The sequence below is a fragment of the Urocitellus parryii genome (genome assembly GCF_045843805.1).
Source record: "Urocitellus parryii isolate mUroPar1 chromosome 10 unlocalized genomic scaffold, mUroPar1.hap1 SUPER_10_unloc_3, whole genome shotgun sequence".
NCBI lineage: Eukaryota > Metazoa > Chordata > Mammalia > Rodentia > Sciuridae > Urocitellus > Urocitellus parryii.
This window is the reverse complement of record NW_027551756.1, coordinates 273123-292321: the sequence shown is the minus strand read 5'-3', so window position 1 is coordinate 292321 and position 19199 is coordinate 273123. Positions and strand designations below refer to the sequence as shown.

The window sequence follows — 19199 nt, the reverse complement described above, 5'->3', positions numbered from 1 at the left end:
GGGTTTCATGGAGGTGTAGTCCAATCTCATTGGGTGACACCCACTCCCAGAGCTGTAATTTCCCTGTGGAGCAGAGGTTGGGTCCACTCCTCCTGCGCTGCAAGCAGGAGCTGGTGGCATATCTCCATTGCTCAAGGGTAAGGGTCATTCTAAGCTCCTTTGTGCTCACCTCCTGTTCATGGCACCCAGACACTCATTGATGTCATCACATGTAGAGTCCACTTGGCCTCTTTTCATCATAGAAGAAGTAGTCTTCATGGGATACCTGTCTCATTATCATATTAGGTTTCTGTTCTGTGATATAATTTTAACGTGCTAGTAAAGTAAAGGTTATCATGGTTTATTCTAGTAACTAGTTTCCACATGCCTTTATCCTCTATAAGCCTTAGCACTGTGTTAGAGGAAAGTACAATATTAATATGTATGCCTGTGCATCACTGATAGTTAGCTTTATAATTTTGCTTTTCTCAGTCTGTGTTTCCTGATGTTTGCTGACCCCATAGTCTTGAGGACTGAGTGTACTACCTCACTTTCCTACTCATTTATTTTTTAGCATTTTGTTATTTTTGAAAAAAAGGGCAGAGAGAAATTTCTTCATGGATGACATTGGCTTTTCAAAAACAAAGCTAGGTTTGTTGCAGGTAACATTTCAAACCTCTTGCACAAGATCAGTTCATATTAATGTCTTACTCCAATTAAATATTTTAATTGGCCTTTTGCAAATTATTTAGTGAAATGTTTTAAATCTACTTTGTGAATGTAATATTCAGTTTTTGCTTTAAAGGATGGAGCTTCTTAACTATTGGCTTGATTTACTTAATAATTTTCATAGGTAATTTAAAATTTTGCTGAATTTAAATGGCCATTAAGGAAATGATTTGCCATTGTGAAAAATTATGTTGGAGTTTACTTTCTCAACTGACTAAAAGTGCATAACAACCAGAAATATAAAGTCTAAAATTATAAGTTTAGAGAAATTTTTATGTGCTTGACTGCTTGACTAAGCTTGTATTTGTAACAACAATGTTATACTCTCTAAAAAAAAGAGAAAAGTAAAAAAGGTGGCACATGATTGTGATGATCCTGTAGTCCACCCCTAAACTTAAGTTGTGTCATACTATACTTCAAGTACTACACCAGGCAAGTCTAAGGCTCCCCTGCCTTTTTCCTCCTTTATGAGATTCAAGTATTTTGTATACTCTTTAATTATTAGGAAATTATTTGGCATCTAATTTGAGCACAAGAATTCAAAGTTGTCTCTCCTCTAATTATAAGATCTAAGTGTTCTCATCACAGTGATGTGAGCTGATCATTAGAAAAGAATCTACTGCAGCACAGTTTTAAACAGACTTGATTTAAATGCATTTTTAAGTGTTTACAATCACATTTATAAGGACTATCAACTTACTACTGTTTCCCCCAATACATAAAGGTAGAATATGTCAAGATATTTTCCAATAATGACCAGGACTTTATCCCATTTTTACAAAGAAATACCACTGACCTCCCTGAGATGATCTCCAGTGACCTGAAGACATTTCATGAAGGGGCTGTGTTAAGTTTCCATAACCTCTGATATCGGGAAAAAGTGAAGAGTGGCTTTCTAATTGGGCAGAAAACAGTTGAGAAAAAATTACTATCAAATATCAAGTATGTATATGAACTTTTTAAAAGACCACTTTAATGACCTATCACAGGATTCACAGACTTTGCCTATTACCAGTAAGTTTCTGTGAGCATTTGTGTTTCAGTCTTTGTGCTGATGTATTGACACCTACTTTCATTCTTTTTGACTAAACTAGGACAAAAATTATTCCATCAGTAAAACTGATTCATGAATTGCTGACAAGAAGTTGTGTAGAAATAATGTGATTTGACCACATGCATGTTGAATAGATATACAAGTATACTGTGGGAATGGGGAATGTATATGTACTGTGTCCTTATTGTTTAACTCACCCTCCTCCTCTCTCTTTCTCTCATTCTTTTTTTTCCAATGTGTATTACAGATCAAATCCAGGGCTTTATGCACACTGGGCCATTATTCTGCCACTGAGCTATGCTCCTAATCCCACTTGCTTATCTTTTGCATCTAGTAGACTCCAGACTCAATATACTGTTTCCTCTACTCAAGACTTTACATTGAGCCTATGACTCAGTGGTGTGCATCTCAGCAAAGGAGAAGGCCATTGTTTTATGCTTTGTTAGCCTTATAAAATGCAGTAAGTATTGAAGTTCTTTAATTTTTTAAATTTTTTATTTTTTATTTTTTATTTTTTTTTTTACTTTAAAAGACAGCAAGGATTGGTTTTCTTGGTTACTTACATTTCTGGTTTAGGTATTCATGAAAAGGTAATCATTTTTCTGGCTGAAGTGTTTCCAAATTTTCTCTTGTCTGTTGGTTTCAAACAGTCTCTGGTTTGTGAAGAGTTCTCTCATTATATATTTGATTTGTGTTTGATAACCTACCATCATTGAAAATAGTGACAACATTTCAAACCATTTTTATTCTCCTTTGATTTTTGCTTTTCTGTTCATTGAATAAGAAAAACATAAAACAAAGGTTGACCATAAAAATTCAAGAATTTTTTCTACCTTCAAATAATTCTATCATACTTAGTTTTTCTTCATACCCAGCATTTGAGCTTTCTCTCATCTAGGAAAGTGTGTATCCATTATGCACTCTTTAAAATAGCCATTCATCTGAGCTTTATTGGCAAGACTTTTCCAAGTGAAGATTTTTGTTTTCGTTTTTGATGCTGTGCTGGGTATAATGGATGATAGAAGGAAAATAAAAAAGCTCTACCCTTGTGCTATAACCCCAGCAGTTTTATTTTTTAGATTTTATCTTCAGAAGGGTCTTTCTAAGCTTCTCAGGCTGGTTTTAAATCATCTTGCCTTATCCCACCAATAACTGGGGCTGCACACATGTGCCCTGTGCCCTGATAAACAGAACTTTCAATATTATAAAACTATGTTTTAATGAGATGCCATGTATCATATTCAAACATGGAAAGAATTTATAAAACACTTTGAGACTATGCTGGAGGAGCTGTGATATTTATTTCCTATCTATTGACATTTTTTTCTGTTATCTCTCAACAGATATTTCTCTATACAGATAAAATTAGATTGGTATGAATTATCAATAACATCTATAGAGATATATAGAAAGATAAGGAATCAGTGTACACTTGTATCCTTTCCCTCTCTCCTTATTAATGAGAGGAAGATGGTGACTTTGGGGTTTATTGATTTCATAGATAATTGCTACATTATTCTCAGCCTTCTCCACAGGGTCATTGTTTCTGAATTTTTATGTTTCTCTCTCTTTTACATGCACCAGAAAAATCTATTTATGAAAACACACTATAGGACAAGAACCACTTATAAAGTGTAAAGTTTCCATTTTGTAAATAAGAGGTATATTATAAAGAATTGGTCATGGAATATATACCCCCGACTCTTGTTCATGCAGCTGTTCCAAAATCATTAGACTGTATGACCCATAGTGTTAGCTCATTACAGTTTTTAAAGTAGTTTGTGATGCTTATCTTATTCCATTCTCTATCACAGAGCCATATAGTGGTTTGTCTGGGAGACTTAGGTTATGGAGATACCTTTCCTTCCCCCAGGTATTAATCCACTGAGGTTGTGGAACCTAATCCCTGTTTCTTCACTAATGCAGTGACAACAAACCATGAGCAATGTGTCTGAGTACAGGAAAAAGCAGTATATTTGGCCAATTATGTTGCCTGTATCTCTCCATCTAAGCAGTTCTGAAGTTAATCATAATTCCACATAGGGAAACACAGGTGCTATATGGAAAAGTGATTTGGTATTTAAGTGTACCAAAAAAATCTGTATGATAACTCTATGCAGTTATATACAGGTGAACATTGAAATTGCTGGCCTATGATAGTTGGATATGGATAACTTTTTTCATTCAGGTATTAATTTCTCTGAATTATTAATATTTGCATGGTAAATGATCCTGATTCCATATTTACCTAGCAGCAGGGCTGAACCATTCTTTTCTTTTTATGGATATAACCTGGAGTCAAGAGCTTTCTCCATCACGATGCTTACTGTTTTGATGGTATGCTATTCAACTAGTTTCCTGATACTAGATATAGGAGCACATGAACATTTGTCCATAGCAGAAATTATGGAGCCCTATTATCTGTTAATACTGGTGAATAAGAACTGTGCTTCTCTGAGAGGGAAATTTCCCCTTGTTCTTCCTGCACCTTTTCCTGTCATTTAAAACATACTTTGAGGATTCTAAACATGGGATTTGGATACTCCATGAGGACATAGATTGATACAGTCTAGAGAATATTCCAGCTTACCTTCTCAACTTTATCCAACCTTATTTTGCCACTATTCTAATGTAGTTAGTATAGATTTCTTTACTAATGAATTTTTAAAAGACACTTCTTGATAATATTGAATAAAATTTTGAACCTTAAAACCCATGTAACAAGAACAGTAGTTTTTCTGCCTACTTTTCATGCTGGTGTTATATAGAACTGCCAGCTATTTAACAATTGGATTCATTGCTCTCCAAGGTAAACATGAGTTTCCTTGAGAAGTGTTATAGTGTATGGCATGGAGAGGGAGCGTCTCATCTGGGTCTTCCGTGTATTTTGAAAAGCAGTTTTTTTAAGTATACTGTAAAATTCCAAAGTCCGTAGTACTAGGTCACTTCCTTTCTGTGTTCCTAAGAATCTCTTATATCAAATATTTCTGCTTATCTTTTCTTTATAATGGTTACTTAATTCTAATCTCACAAGGCCCTAATGTTTGTACATACATGGTGAATCAACAGATGAGCAGAACGAGTTCCCTCATTTTTGTCCCATGACGTGGACTAAACAGGAATGCTTAGGCAATCAATGCACATGCCATCTCTGGTATAATAAATGTCTTTCAGTGATACATAATTAGCATAAGCTCTTGTCATAGTTTAATTCTTGCATTTCTGACTTTCTCAACTACAATGTATTGCATTGGGAAAGTGATGTCCTTGTTTATATTTCATCTAATAAATAAAATATCTTTTAATAAATACAGATGATTTCTTTGATTTATTGGATGCTTAGGCTGATTTTTATGTAAGGGTTTCTTTCTTAAAACCACAGTCATGAAACCACATTTTACTCAGAGATGGTTATGTTTTAGGCTTGACTTGGTTAGGTCAAGACTAAATGTGTGCAGACACATAACATTGTCATTGTTTTGTTATCCTAGTGCACTTGGTATCACTTAAGACTGTACCATTTAGCTGTCCCTTGTGTTCTGAGAAGTCCTTCCTGGCATCTCCATTGTGATACTTATTTCTAGTAGCTTGAATTGGGAGGATTAACCACATTTTCTCCTATAATTCATCATATTATTCTGTTTATCAGTTCTAGACTTTAGGTCATCTAAAGCCTGCATTTTGAACTCTTACTTATTCTTAATGTCTTTTTTTAGTCATTATGCCATAAAGTATACAATATAAACTATTTATATAGCATTTACATTGTAGTAAGTATTGTTAAGAAGTAGAGAAATGATTTGAAATATACAGGATATGATTTTAAAGCAAAAAGGAAGTACATGAGTTACATTTGTGTAAATACTATACCATTTAAAAAAGGGACTTGAGTAACTTCAGATTTTGTATCTATGGCCTGGGGTTCTGCAACCAATGCCCCTTGCATACTAACAGATTACTACTTCTTAAACTTCCATTGTGTGCAGTAATAGAGAATGTTGAGGACATGGTCTTAATCATTTGGAATCTTCTAAATAATTAAAAAATATAATATAGATATAGGTATGTGGTCCTTCCTTCCATACCACAAACAACATCAGATATTCAGAGGTATACATATTCAAAGAATGAAGATTATTGTTTAGAGTAACTGGAAGGAATTTGAAGAGAATTGTTCCTAGCAGAAATGTTTAGAAAGTTGTAGGGTTCTTGAAAAGGGCATTATCTAGAAATCATCTTAAAATCACTTTTTGGATTTTGATTCATGTATTTTTGCTTTTTGTAGGGTTTATGTATTATGTTACTGAATTCCATTCCTATTCTGCCTTGGCTCTTATGGCTTGAGTACATCAGTATCCTTCATGATGGGTATATGGTAGGCTGTCTTCATTTGTTACAGTAAGTGGGTTCCCAATCTGTGACAAAATCAAAATAAAACCTGACTGGCTCATTTCCCCAGCCATGATCTGTGAATGTCCCCCATTTGGGACTCTCCTTTCAAGAGCAATGAATGAAACTCTACTGTTAATGTCAGTTAGCACATGTTCCTGGAGTCATGGGGGGTTTTCCCCAGTCACCTATTGTTTGAGGAAGAGGAAAGTGGTTGAGAAATATTATAGTAACATGGAAAGACTAACTAATGATGATAAGCATGTTGTGATTTAATTAAGTAAGGAAATAAATGAGAGGATGGGGGATTAGAATTTAGAGTTAATATCAAAAGGAAAATTAGAAGAGAAGCAAAGACCATATAATTATATTTATAGTTGATACCAATATGAAAATTAGAAGAGAAACAACCATATAATTATATTTATAGTTGATATCAAAAGGAAAGTTAGAAGTGAAACAAAGAACCATATTGGCTTTAGTGAACTACTCTACACCAGAGTAACCTGTGTCAATACAGTATGACTGTTTCCAGCTCCCATAATTACAACTAGATTTGAAAAAACAACAAGAAAATATTGTTACTGTAAATCAGCAATATTATTGTGCTCCATTGTATCATTTTAATTATAATGTTTAAGTTATAAAATTGGAGAGCAGAAAGTAACCACAGTCTAATCTATCTAGAGTTCTCCTTTCTCAACCAATGGAAAGCAACATCACAACCCTAGGCCACTTGAATTCCAGGAAAAATAATTTTAATTACTTTGGTGTAGCAAAGACATTAAAGGGAAAGAGAATATTTTTAGAAATAATAATAATAAAGATTAAACCTGAGGACATAATTGTGATAATCCCTTGACACTATTTACCTCGCCCCCTTGTGATAATCCCTTGGAAGTATTTATCTTGTCCTGCTCCCCCTTGTGTTTTAGGCTATTCAGCACAATGAATTTTGGGGATGAAACTAGTGTCCAGACCTCAATACAACAGAAAGCAGTAGCTGTTCCAACTATGTGATGTTAAGTTTGCATTCAGTGTCACATTAGATTTGCTTACTATCATAGTATGATGTGGAAAGATCCCTGGGCTTAGAGCTGGTAATTATCCTCTCACAGTCAATAAGCTTTTCTGAGCCTATGTTTTCTCACTTGTAAAGTGAGTGTTGTACACTAATGTATGTGATCATGCTGTGTGATTCTTGTTTTCTTAACAGTAAAATATTGTCTAATGTGAAAAAATGAGTTCTTTTTCAGAACATTTGAATTTGCAATAGACTGTTTTAATGGATTTGCAAGGGTTTACAGTCTTTGAACCTGTGGATTATTGGATACTTATGAGCCCTACTCAGGTGCTTTTATGACCTGTAACAGGGATACTCACTCTATCCTGCTGTGCTCCAGCTGCTACCTAAGGTTCGAGCCTGATCCTGGGCCTTCTGGTATCTTCCCATAACTGACTATCTGCAATGCTCATTACAGGCTTGGTGCAAGAGCTGATAGAACATGATTTTGTTCAGAAGCCCTTTCTCCCCTCTGATCCTGGTTTTAGAATTCTTAGCCTTTTTTTGGATTGACTGTCTTGTGTGTAAGCAGAACTATAAGGAGCTTTGATCATATGGACAGGAGCTACAGGTGACATCAAGTAAACTGAGATTTCCTCACCAGGTGTAAATGAAGTTACTCCATCAGTATTTCCTTTGAGGAGAGCAGCATCATAGATTTGAAAACAAGTGAATCTGAGGAGCCTAGGAAATTGGTTCACAGTATGACTGTGTAAACTTGGCCAAGTAAGTTAAGCCTGCATCACTTCTTTTTTGAAATGTGTATAATATTTATATTTCTTTAGATTGTTTTAGGAATTAACTAAGCTGTCAGGTACAAGATGCTTAGTATATCTAGCCAAATGTTAAATATTCAATAACTGTCACCTATTATACATGAAATGGCAACTACTGATGATTTAGGTGGCCTATAGACTTCTTTAGGAATAGCAACTACATTGAGTAAAATTTGAATGATTCTTACAATATAGTCATATATTTTTGTGTTGAATTTCAGATGTACTGGTGAAGAACCCTTGACAAACCAGGGCATGAATCTCTCACCTTGGAGTTTATGGAAGAATCATGTGGCTTTTGCTTTCTCATAATTGTCTACCTAAAATTATTATTTCTCAAAAGAAGTCATTAAGCTCCCCTTTAATATACTATGAGTTACTCTTACATTAATAAGAAGGACCTTAATTTATTTTAAGTATCCAATGAAGATTTTTGTTTTCTTGTGCATGATTGCCAAACATACTGTCAAATTATTTTCAATAGAAAATATTTTCAGAAAAAAACACAACTAATGGAATTACACAGGAAAGAATCTAAGCCAAAAACTATTGTATATTGTCATTAGACAGTAATTGTGGGGAAGAAATCCAGTTGAATTTATTGTTCAGAAAAAAAAATTGAATTCTGGATATTCTTGTCTAGTTACTAATATCTCTGGAATCAGTTTTCTCATTTTCAAAATTAATATGTTGATTAGTAGCCCTTCAGTTTTAATAGATTTGCTATTACTTAATAAATAACATATGTTAATATATTAATGCTATAATGGTAGAATGAAATCTATTATAGGCTGAAAAAACAGAGATATATCCAGGGTAAAAAAATTATATAATTCTTAATACACCTTTATAATAAGAATAATAAGAATTGTATGCAAAAAAGAGAGCTCATGTATAATGGCATAATTTGGTGTGAGCATACTTTATATATAGAGTTACAAAAAATTGTGCTGTGAATGGATAATTATGAATGTAATGCACGCCACTGTTGTCATGTATGTAAGAAATAAATAAAAAAAGAAAAAAATAATGATGATAGAAAAGCATGTTTATGATAAGTCTATTAAGATTGTGGAACTTACTGTAGTTCTCTATTGGAATTATAAAGTTTCGGTAGTGTTGGCTGTGGGCTTTGAGATTTAGTAGAGGGCCAGGGATCTGTGAATATAGTTCTTGTGCATTTTGGGCACATTCCGCCTCTGAAGTCACTTTACTCCCCAGATGTCTCAGTGGCATATCTGTGTCTGGCCCTGTCCATCCCACCACAGCAGCACCTGCAAACCTGCCTCCTTGAAGAACTTGCCAGGACTGGATTTGGCCATGTACAAGGTCCATTAGCTCTAAAAGCTTTAGATTTATAGTCTAATGACTGTTGGATCTCGGTCCACACAGGATCCCCCTACTTGTACACCTTTTTTATTTCCATATACTGTGATCATTCTCACCTTTACCAGGAATGGGAAAGTATTTACCAGTAACACTGAAGTATTTTAAATCCTTTCTTTTACTGAAGGGTAATTAACCAAAAGTGCAGTTCAGTGAATTACCAAAAAAATAAAGACATGTGTGCAACCTCCAGTTCAGGCTAAGAAGTAAAACATGACCAGCACTGGGAGGCCCAGGTGCCCCTCTCCCAACCACTACTTCCTCTTTTCTTCATGGGTTGTTTTTGAAATGACACGTGTGCAATCATCTCTGTTGCTGTCATCAGAACATCACTACAGCTCAGGTTTGTGCTCTTGTGTGCACAGCTACATAGTTAAATCTCCTTCCCACAATCAGTAAACTTTTAATTTTCAAATAATTTAGATTTATAGTAAAGTTGAAAAGATAGTGTAGGAAGTTCTCATGTGCCCATGCCCAGATTCATTTAGTGTTAATATTTTATATGTTCCTATAAAACAAGTCACAGTGTCAGACTAAGAATTAACATCAAGACATTGCTGTTGATTCAACTGCACACTGTTCAGATTTCACCACTTTTCTACCATCATTGTTTCACTGTTCCAGGCTGCAGTTCAGGAGGTCATAGTCCATCCAGCTACCCTTCCTAAAAGCAAAATACTTATAGGAATCAAGCAATTTGGGGGCTAGTGAGCAGAGATCCCTAGTTACTGGTCATCCTGTTATATCATTTAGCCCATCTATGCTGCCTGTCATGTTGTTGCAACATGTGTCTGAAGACAAAGATTTGTATTTTTATATTTAAATTTAAAGAAAAAATTTTTTCTTCTTATGATTTGACTAAGCCTTCATCTCAAAACTTATAATGTAGTTTCCTGGTTATTATGTGAATGTCAAGGTGAATAAATTTTTCCTCTGTTTTATACTGTTCTACCTGTGCCTTCCTCATTGTGTACATGCTTCCACATTACGTACACGTATACCTTACTCTCACACTAGGCGAACCAGAACAAGCAAAACAGTCAAAAGTACAATACCTACACTTTTTAAAAATTAACTTTATTTTTTAAATAGATGACAGTGGAATGCATTACAATTCTTATTACACATATAGAGCACAATTTTTCATATCTCTCTATATAAAGTATGTTCACACCAATTCATGTCTTCATACATGTACTTTGGACAATGATGTCCATCACATTCCGCCATCCTTGCTAATCTCCTACCCCCTCTCTTCCCCTCCCACACCTCTGCCCTATCTAGAGTTCATCTATTACCCCCATGCTTTCCTTTCCTACCCCACTATGAGTCAGCCACCTTATATCAGAGAAAACATTCAGCATTAGTTTTTGGGGATTGGCTGACTTCACTTATCATTATCCTCTCCTACTCCATTCATTTACCTGCAAATGCTATGATTTTATTCTCTTTTATTGCTGAATAATATTCCATTGTTTATATATGCCACATTTTTAATCCATTTCTACTTTTAAAATATGAATTTAATAAGAATATATACTACTGTCTTCATCTCCCTTTTGTTTTATAATTGTCTTTGTAGTTTTATATTCTTTTATTTTTGGTGATACTGGAGATTGAACTCAGTGACGCTCTGCCAGGGAGCTTTATTTTCAAGACAGCTCTTGCCATGATCCTTCCATTTTCTTGGGTGAACAGATATCCAGTGATTGCTCTCTTTGGCAGTTTCATAGTGAAAGGAGCTATACAGTCAATTTTTCCATCCTCTGGGTGAACTATGGCTCAAGTGGCTAATAGCACGATTTCAATGAAAATTTCCCTTGTCTTCACAGAGATTTTTGTGATAAAAGTTAGTGTTTTAATCACACCTTAGGTCTACCTTTTCCCCAAAAGTATTAAATATTTTCTAGAGTCAGTAGAATCAACAGTTCATAAAAGACAAAAATATAAATTATTTGCATGTAAAAATCCAAAACCTTAAGGAATTGTAAATTTGATGCCATTTTGGCATATTCACTGATGAAAAATATTCTTTTTATTTAGAGAAGTTTCTTTCCCCCTTTTAGATATCGGTGGTGGACTGTGATTTTTTAAAAAAACTATTGATTGTGTTTTATTCTCTGGAAAATTTTTATTCACTAAAAAGAAATCCCTGCCTTAAAATTTTAAATATGTCCCTTTCTTTTTAAATTCTGGAAGAGGTTTTAGGGAATTCTGTATTTTGTGAGGCAGAGGTTCTGAAATTTATTCCTATTCATGTATAATATTTTATTTAAATTAAAACACAAATAAATAATTTTCTAAACGTCTGCTATATTTGCAGGTGGGCAGATAGGAACCATGTGATTTTTTTTTCCTTTATGAATGGGTATAAACATTTTGGAAAATTGTTTGGCAAGTGGCATCTAAACCATGAGTTGACACTTACTGACCTAATTAGTAAATTTCCACACATATTTATAAAGAATTGTGTAAAGAAATTCTAAGTCAGTTTTTATTATCTGGTAATATCAGTCCCTGTTATTTGCCTCTTCAATTTGAATAGCCAAAAATATAAAAGAAATATTGATGTTTATTATTGATAGCATTATATATAATAATGAAATCTGGAACCATTTAAATATCCAATGCCAGGGATGACATTGATATTTTTCAGTAATTTCATATGAATCATAAGTTTAAAGCTTATCATTATTTTATATCTAGACATCATATTTATTTAATATATATTAATGTTCTATAGCCATGAACAAAAATCAGGATGCCATGGTAGATTCATGATATAATATGAAGTGAGTTGATAATACAAACTGTACAATTAGGACAAATAAATAAGTAAATAAATAAATTTTTAAAAATTTTTGATTTTTTTAGTTGTAGTTGAACACAATACCTATATGTTATGTATTTATTTTTATGTGGTACTGAGGATCGAACCCAGGGCCTTGCAGAAGCTAGATGAGCACTCTACCACTGAGCCACAATCCCAACCTCAAAATAAATAATTTAAGAAAAAAACACTGTATCCTATTTGTCATGTTCACTTTCTAAATGTCACATTACTGAACATTATTGAAAAATAATGGTTTTATCTTTTATTGAGAAATAAATTTCCCCATGTAAATTGGGGGACACACTCTCCTATTGGAAAAATACCTGGTAACTCAAAATTTGGCTGATATTTACTGATAATGCATGAACTTTCAAACTATAGACTCCTTTTAATTAAATTAAACTTCAAATGGATAATAAAGTCTAGTTTTGAATAAAAGATCAGCAGTATTTGAGAACTATATTGTTTTGCTTATCTTTTTATTAAATTATTTATTTATTCTTATCTGTTGTACATAATCACAGAATGCAATTCATTTCATATTACACATATAGAGCACGATTTTTCAAGTCACTGATTGTACACAAAGTATTTTCACTACCATTCTTGCCTTCATACATGTACTTAGAGTAATGATATTTAACTCATTCCACCATCATTCCTACCCCCATACCCACTCCTTTTCCCTCCCTCCCCTTTGCCCTATCTAAAGTTCCTCCATTGCTCCCACGCTCCATCCTCCTCATCTCCCTTATCAGTCAGTATCCTCATATCAAAGAAAACATTTGGCCTTTGTTTTTTTGGAATTGGCTTGTTTCACTTAGCATTATATTCTCTAACTTCATCCATTTACCTGCAAATACCATGATTTCATTCTCTTTTGATGCTGAATAATGTTCCATTATGTGTGTATATATCAAAGTTTCCCTATCCATTCATCTACTGAAGGGCATTTAGCTATTGTGAATTGAGCTGCTATAAACATTGACATGGCTGTGTCCCTGTAGTATGCTGTTTTTAATCCCTTTGGGTATAAACCGAGGAGTGGGATAGCTGGGTCAAGTGGTGGGTCCATTCCAAGTTTTCCAAGGAATCTCCACACTGCTTTCCAGATTGGCTGTACCAATTTGCAGTCCCACGAGCAATGCATGAGTGCGCCTTTTCCCCCACATCCTCACCAACACTTATTGTTTGTATTCTTGATAGCTGCCATTCTGACTGGAGTGAGATGAAATCTTAGAGTAGTTTGATTTGCATTTCTCTTATTGCTAAAGATGTTGGACATTTTCTCCTATGTTTGTTGATTGATTGTATATCTTCTGAGAAGTGTCTTTTCACCTCAAAGTGGATAAAGGATTTAGGAATTAAGCCAGAGACCTTGCATCTAATGGAAGAAAAAGCAGGCCCAAATCTCCATCATGTTGGATTAGTCCCCAACTTTCTAATACAACAAGAATTAAAACCAGGAATCAATAAAGGAATGGATTCAAATTAATAAGCTTCTTCTCAGCAAAATAAACAATCTGTGAGGTTACAGAATGGGAGCAAATCTTTACCACAAGCACATCAAATAAAGCACTAATCTCTAGGATACATAAAACATTCAAAAACCTTATCATAAAAAAAACAAATAACCCAACCAATAAATGGGCCAAAGAACTGAACAGACACTTCTCAGAAGAGAATTATATTTTTTAAACAGTGTAAAACCACAACTTTAGTTTTATAATGGCTTATGAAACTTCTTTAAAATCTTGCTTACAATTAATATTTGCTGAATTAAAACTTTTATTACATATTAAAAAGTAAATCGGTTCTATTTTATTAGTATAAAATTAAATTCAGTTGCAAATTAATTGAGACACATGGGAAAGAAAATAAATGGAGTACTTTTTATATTAAACAAGATTTTGAAAAAGTGACATTTTTAAGGTTTCTTCCAATGTTTTTGTTTATAGACACCATTTTATCTTATAATTGAACTCTGTTGGTTTTCTCAGTTAATTTAGAGAGCTAAAATAATATGAAAATGAAGCTACACAGCTATTCTCATAGACATTAATTATGAGAAAATGATAAGAAAAATATAATACCTAACATTTATCTTAACTCTTCATAGAAATTCTAGCAAAGTAGCTGCATACATTCTATGGTTTTGAGGCCTTTTCTCTTCCACGTTTTAGCAAAGTTCACAACAGAAATATAGTTGTACTAAAATATTATTTTTGTTCAAATTGTTCCCATAAATTTTTGTTGGTACATTACAGCCTTACATAACGATTTGTCATCATATATTCATAAATACATGCAATATAATAATGTAATTTGGCCTATATTTACACCAGTGTTTCCCCTTTTCCTTTCCTTCTCCCTCTATGTTGTCCCATCAGCAAATATGTAAAATGAAAAATTAATGGGGCAGGTGTCCTTATAAAGGACTTGTCATTTATGTGTCCTTATAGACAGAGAGACAGAGTAAGGACACCACGTGAGGACAGAGGATTAGAATAATATAGCTACACCAAGGAGGGCCAGAGCTTCTGCAACCACCAGAGATTAGAAGAAGCAAGGAAAGATCCCCACATTTTCAGAGTTAGCACAGCCCTCCCACACTTTGATTTTGGACTTCTAGCTCCAGAATTCTTATAAAATAAACATATATTGCTCCAAGCTCTAAAACAATGTAAGAAATCTCTCCCCCTAAGAGTAAACAAGAAACAAATCATGAACAATCTAAACACAGGCAACATTTCATAAGCCATTAATTCTGAAAACTAATTAACAGAAGGATAAACAAGCATAACATAAAATAGTTAAGCTACTTAACAAATTTATTTATTTTCAAAGACGATATCAAAGTGCCATAAAAAATATAACCATATCAGATATAAAGAGAGTAGAACCAAGAGGTCTTCTTTGGTCCCAGATTCCAGGCCAAATGCCACAACATGAAGCTGCCACTTTCATAGGGAACCTAAATACTTTGCTAGTTCTATATCACACTGTATTCTTACAATGCTATCATAGAGATGAAATAAGGGCATATGGATTGGGCATAATGGTTCACACCTGTAAGCCAGCTATTCAGGAGACTGAGGCAGGGTATTGCAAGTTTGAGTCAGCCTGAGAAACTTTATGAGACCTGTATCAAAAAAAGGGGAGATGGGGCTGGGAATGTTACTCAATTGATAGAGCATTTGCCTAGCATGTCCAATCTTCAGTACCAGAAAAAAAAATAGAAAGAAAGTAAAAAAGAACATATATTTGAAGAGATTACAAAAAATAGAAGTGACATATATAAACCAAATAATTATTAGCCTGGAATTGATTTACTTGTCATTAACCTCAAGGAAAGCTCTGTGCACCAGTGAAAGATAAATACTGGTGAACAAGAGGGAAAGGGGCAATGTTGCCAACCATAAGTGAGAAGCTCCATGTGCCAACACTGCCATGTGCATGATGGAGTCCTTTCCTCCCTCCCTGTGAAGGTGATGGGTGCATGGACCAGTATGACAATCCCGCCTGAGGATGCATAACATGCCCAGAACATCAGCAAACCTCAGAAGGGGCTGCTTCATTTACACAGCAATAAAGCTTCTCCCTGGATCTGGTCCTGAACTGATCTTTAAGAATGACAGGTGACAAAGATTCTTTACTGTAGTCAGCCTCCTGAAGCTGCTCTTAGGCCCATCTGTGCACTTCCTTGTAAAGTCCAGCTTTAACAAAGAACTTGGCTAAGTCACTTTATTAAGATGACTGTTTGTTCAGATTCCTTACCTGAGTGACATCACTCAGGTGATGTTTGATCACTCTGGTCTATCTTCAACAAGAATCCTGTCAGGTAGGATTAGCCAGAATCCCCCTGGCTAATACCCCTGATGTTTCCTCTTAGTAACTTTCCATCCACTGATTCCACCTTAATTCTTGACTATAATTTCCCATTCTCTGAATGCTCATGCTGCATTCAGAGTCCAGCCCAGTCTCTCTGTCCACTGTAAGATCCTGTTGCACTGTCCCCATACATATCACCATGGTCCTGAGTAAAGTGTACCTTATGGGGTCTTAAAACGTATTGCTGAATATTTTTTTCTTTATCAATAGGAACTAAACAAACAAACAGGAATGTAGTAGTATGCCTGGAGACCTTTTTGAGGATCAAAATTGATGAGGTTGAAGTACCAAGCATTTATTGGGGTTAGCAGTTCTGAAGAAGTAAACAAAGACCATATAGTGAAATTCTAGTCTGTTATCTAGGTTTCCTCTTCAAGGTGAGGTGACTACAGCATGTCAGCTGGAAGAACAACCTGCATTAATCAGCTGTCAGAAGCAGTAGTGCTGGAGACACACATGAGGATGCTGAACTACAAAGGGGAATGGCTCCCATCCAAACTGTGGTTCCCATGGTTTTCAGAGTCTTAACATTTTAATAAATTGTATCACACCATACTTAAACCCCAGCTTCCCATCATAAAGCCCCTTATCAAAGTTCACAGGACTTACAGGATCTAGCCCCCATCACCTTTCCATTTTCATCTGCTCGCACTGTCCAATAACTGGCTTCACTCAACTTCTGGAATATTCTGAAGGTATTTCTGCCTTAGAACATTCATTCCTGCAGTTCTATCCTCCTCTGAATGGTTCCCATTCTTGCTTCAGGTTTCAAAGCCTTTTCCCTATAGGGGAACCCTCTTCCCCAGTCATATTCTTTCTCTTTTTTTTCCTTCAAAAGGTTTCACATATTTATTGCTGAACTAATCTGATCTACTACTACTGCCAGTAAAATCAGATTCCTGGTTATATATGCCAACCTGTCCATACAGTGGTGACATTTTCAGTATGACATGGTAAAATGATCATGACCTATATTGAGCATAAACATCAGTGACATCTCAACTTAAAGATCGTATAGACCGGCTTCAGTCTCCCCCAAAGTCTCCCTTTGAAGGGATACCCTAGTTTATTACCATTTTTTTGTCTGAATTTACTGAGAAATAGAATATGTTTCTTTTCCTTGCTTGGCCAGGAAATGTTGTTACAGAATCAAGTGTGTGTATTACAATTGCTGAGAAAATGTGAAGAAAGGGAAGTCAAAGGAAGAAGGCATTATGCCCCTCCATTTCTTTCATATCACCCACTACACTTAAGGGCCAAGCCTGAATACATTCACAACTAATTGTTCCTAAACAATCAAATTAGTGAAAAAAAAAAGAGTAACTCAGGAAAGAGAAGATGAGGGCTTAACTACTAATAAGAATACCATATAACAGAAGACCTCTCAGAAGTGAGAAGTGATAAGGAAGTAGAAGGATATTTTAAGAAGGATAAGGGAAGACTTCTCAGATGCCACTCAGGTTTGAGATAAGGTGTTCAGGCAGGTGATGGTAACATTCATTCAGGTAGAGATTGTGACTGAGTCATGTTTGGATGGGGGGGATGATGAGACAGGTTTAGGACTATTAGGGATAAGATGCCTGTGAGACATCCCATCAGGATGTCAGGTAGAATCTGGCACAAGGTGTCCAGCTCATGAAAGAGGTGAAAACTTGGGAGTCATCACATACCAGTACTAGTTGAAGCTTTCCTATTGGAAAGATCATCTAAGAGAAAGCTAAGGACCTAGTCATGGAAAATACATTGTCTAAACAAATTTAAGAAAGAAAATTAAGAAAGTGAATATGGCAAGGAGAAACCCAGGAAGAGTGAGAGAGAATCCAAAAAGGAAAATTTCTTGACTATCAAATGGCATGGGATCAAATGCCAGAGAAGCTGAAAAAAGCCCAGAGAATTTGGGAATGAAGAGATCCTCAGTGACTTTGGTGAGGACCTATGTGAGGGACGGAGGAAAGACTGCAGAATCAACAAAAAAATGAAGAAAGTTATTTGAATCCTCACAGGATGTGGCTGTATCTCAGTAATAGAGTTAGTGTATTAGTAAGTCCCTGGGTTCAATCCACAGCACATTTAACATTTCAGCCTATGAAGCAGAGACTATTGTTATATCTGCTGCTGTATTATCTGACTCTCCAAGTTAATTACCAACATCAGTATTTGTTTTTCTCAATGTATTCACTGGATGTAGCTATCTGTTAATCTGATAACCAAATGAATTATTTTTGTTTATTTAGCACTGCGAAGGATTGAACCCAGGTCCTGGCACATACTAGGAAACCATTCTATTACTGAGTTACAGCCCATTTCATTTTATTTCATATTATCAGATAGGGTCTCCTAACTTGTCCTGGCTCACCTCATATTTGAAAGGCAAATTTGAAAGCCTCCTCAGTAGCTGGGATTACTGGCCTGCACCACCACACCAAGCTCAAATGAGTTATTTCTTAGTTGTTCACTATCTGCTATATAAAGCAAATTATATGAAACAAGGTGGCCCTATCCTGGCATCCTTGGGTCTTATCCTCCATTACAACATAGACACACTCTGTGTCCATCTCTATTTTAATCATATACCCATTTTCTGTTTGTAAAAGGGAGGAGAAGGAGGAGGAGGAGGAGGAGGAGAGAGGAGGAGGGGAAGGAGAGAGAAGGAGGGGGAGGCAGTAGGAGGAGGGGGAGGGAAAAGGGGAGGTGGAGAGAAAAGAAAAAGAAAAAAAGAAAAAAAAAGTTTTGGGTTGGGCACTCTTCTTGAATCTGGCTGTCAGGTTCCTGGATGTTTATTGCTGACTGGCAGGGGGTTCTGTGCCTTCCTCTTTCTGTCCCTTGGCAAAACAGAGAGAGGCGACCCGTGCCCTGGCCTGGGACCCGTGCCCCATGTGGCAAAGCCGCATCCATGCCTGTCCAGCGGCCTCCTTGCAGCCTCCACGCTGCTTCCTAGCCCCCTGCAGTCCTGAATGGCGAAGCTTCTCAACTTCCCAGGCAGCTTCTTGCGGTGAGTGTCTGGCCCCCAGGTCAGGGCCCTGGTGGAGTCATCTGGTCCTTGATCTGGAAGGGTCTCTGCTGCAGCTGTTGGCTGTGTTCCTGGGTCCACAGACTGCA

The 19199-nt window shown here is 35.6% G+C and overlaps 1 protein-coding gene across 1 annotated transcript in view; it reads left to right on the top strand.

Moving 5' to 3' along the window:
- LOC144251243 (broad substrate specificity ATP-binding cassette transporter ABCG2-like) overlaps window positions 1–19199 on the top strand; it is a 106907-nt gene that overhangs the window by 49840 nt on the left and 37868 nt on the right. Inside the window, 1 exon segment of the mRNA XM_077794269.1 lies at window positions 1433–1650. Coding sequence (XP_077650395.1) covers window positions 1433–1650 — 218 coding nt within the window.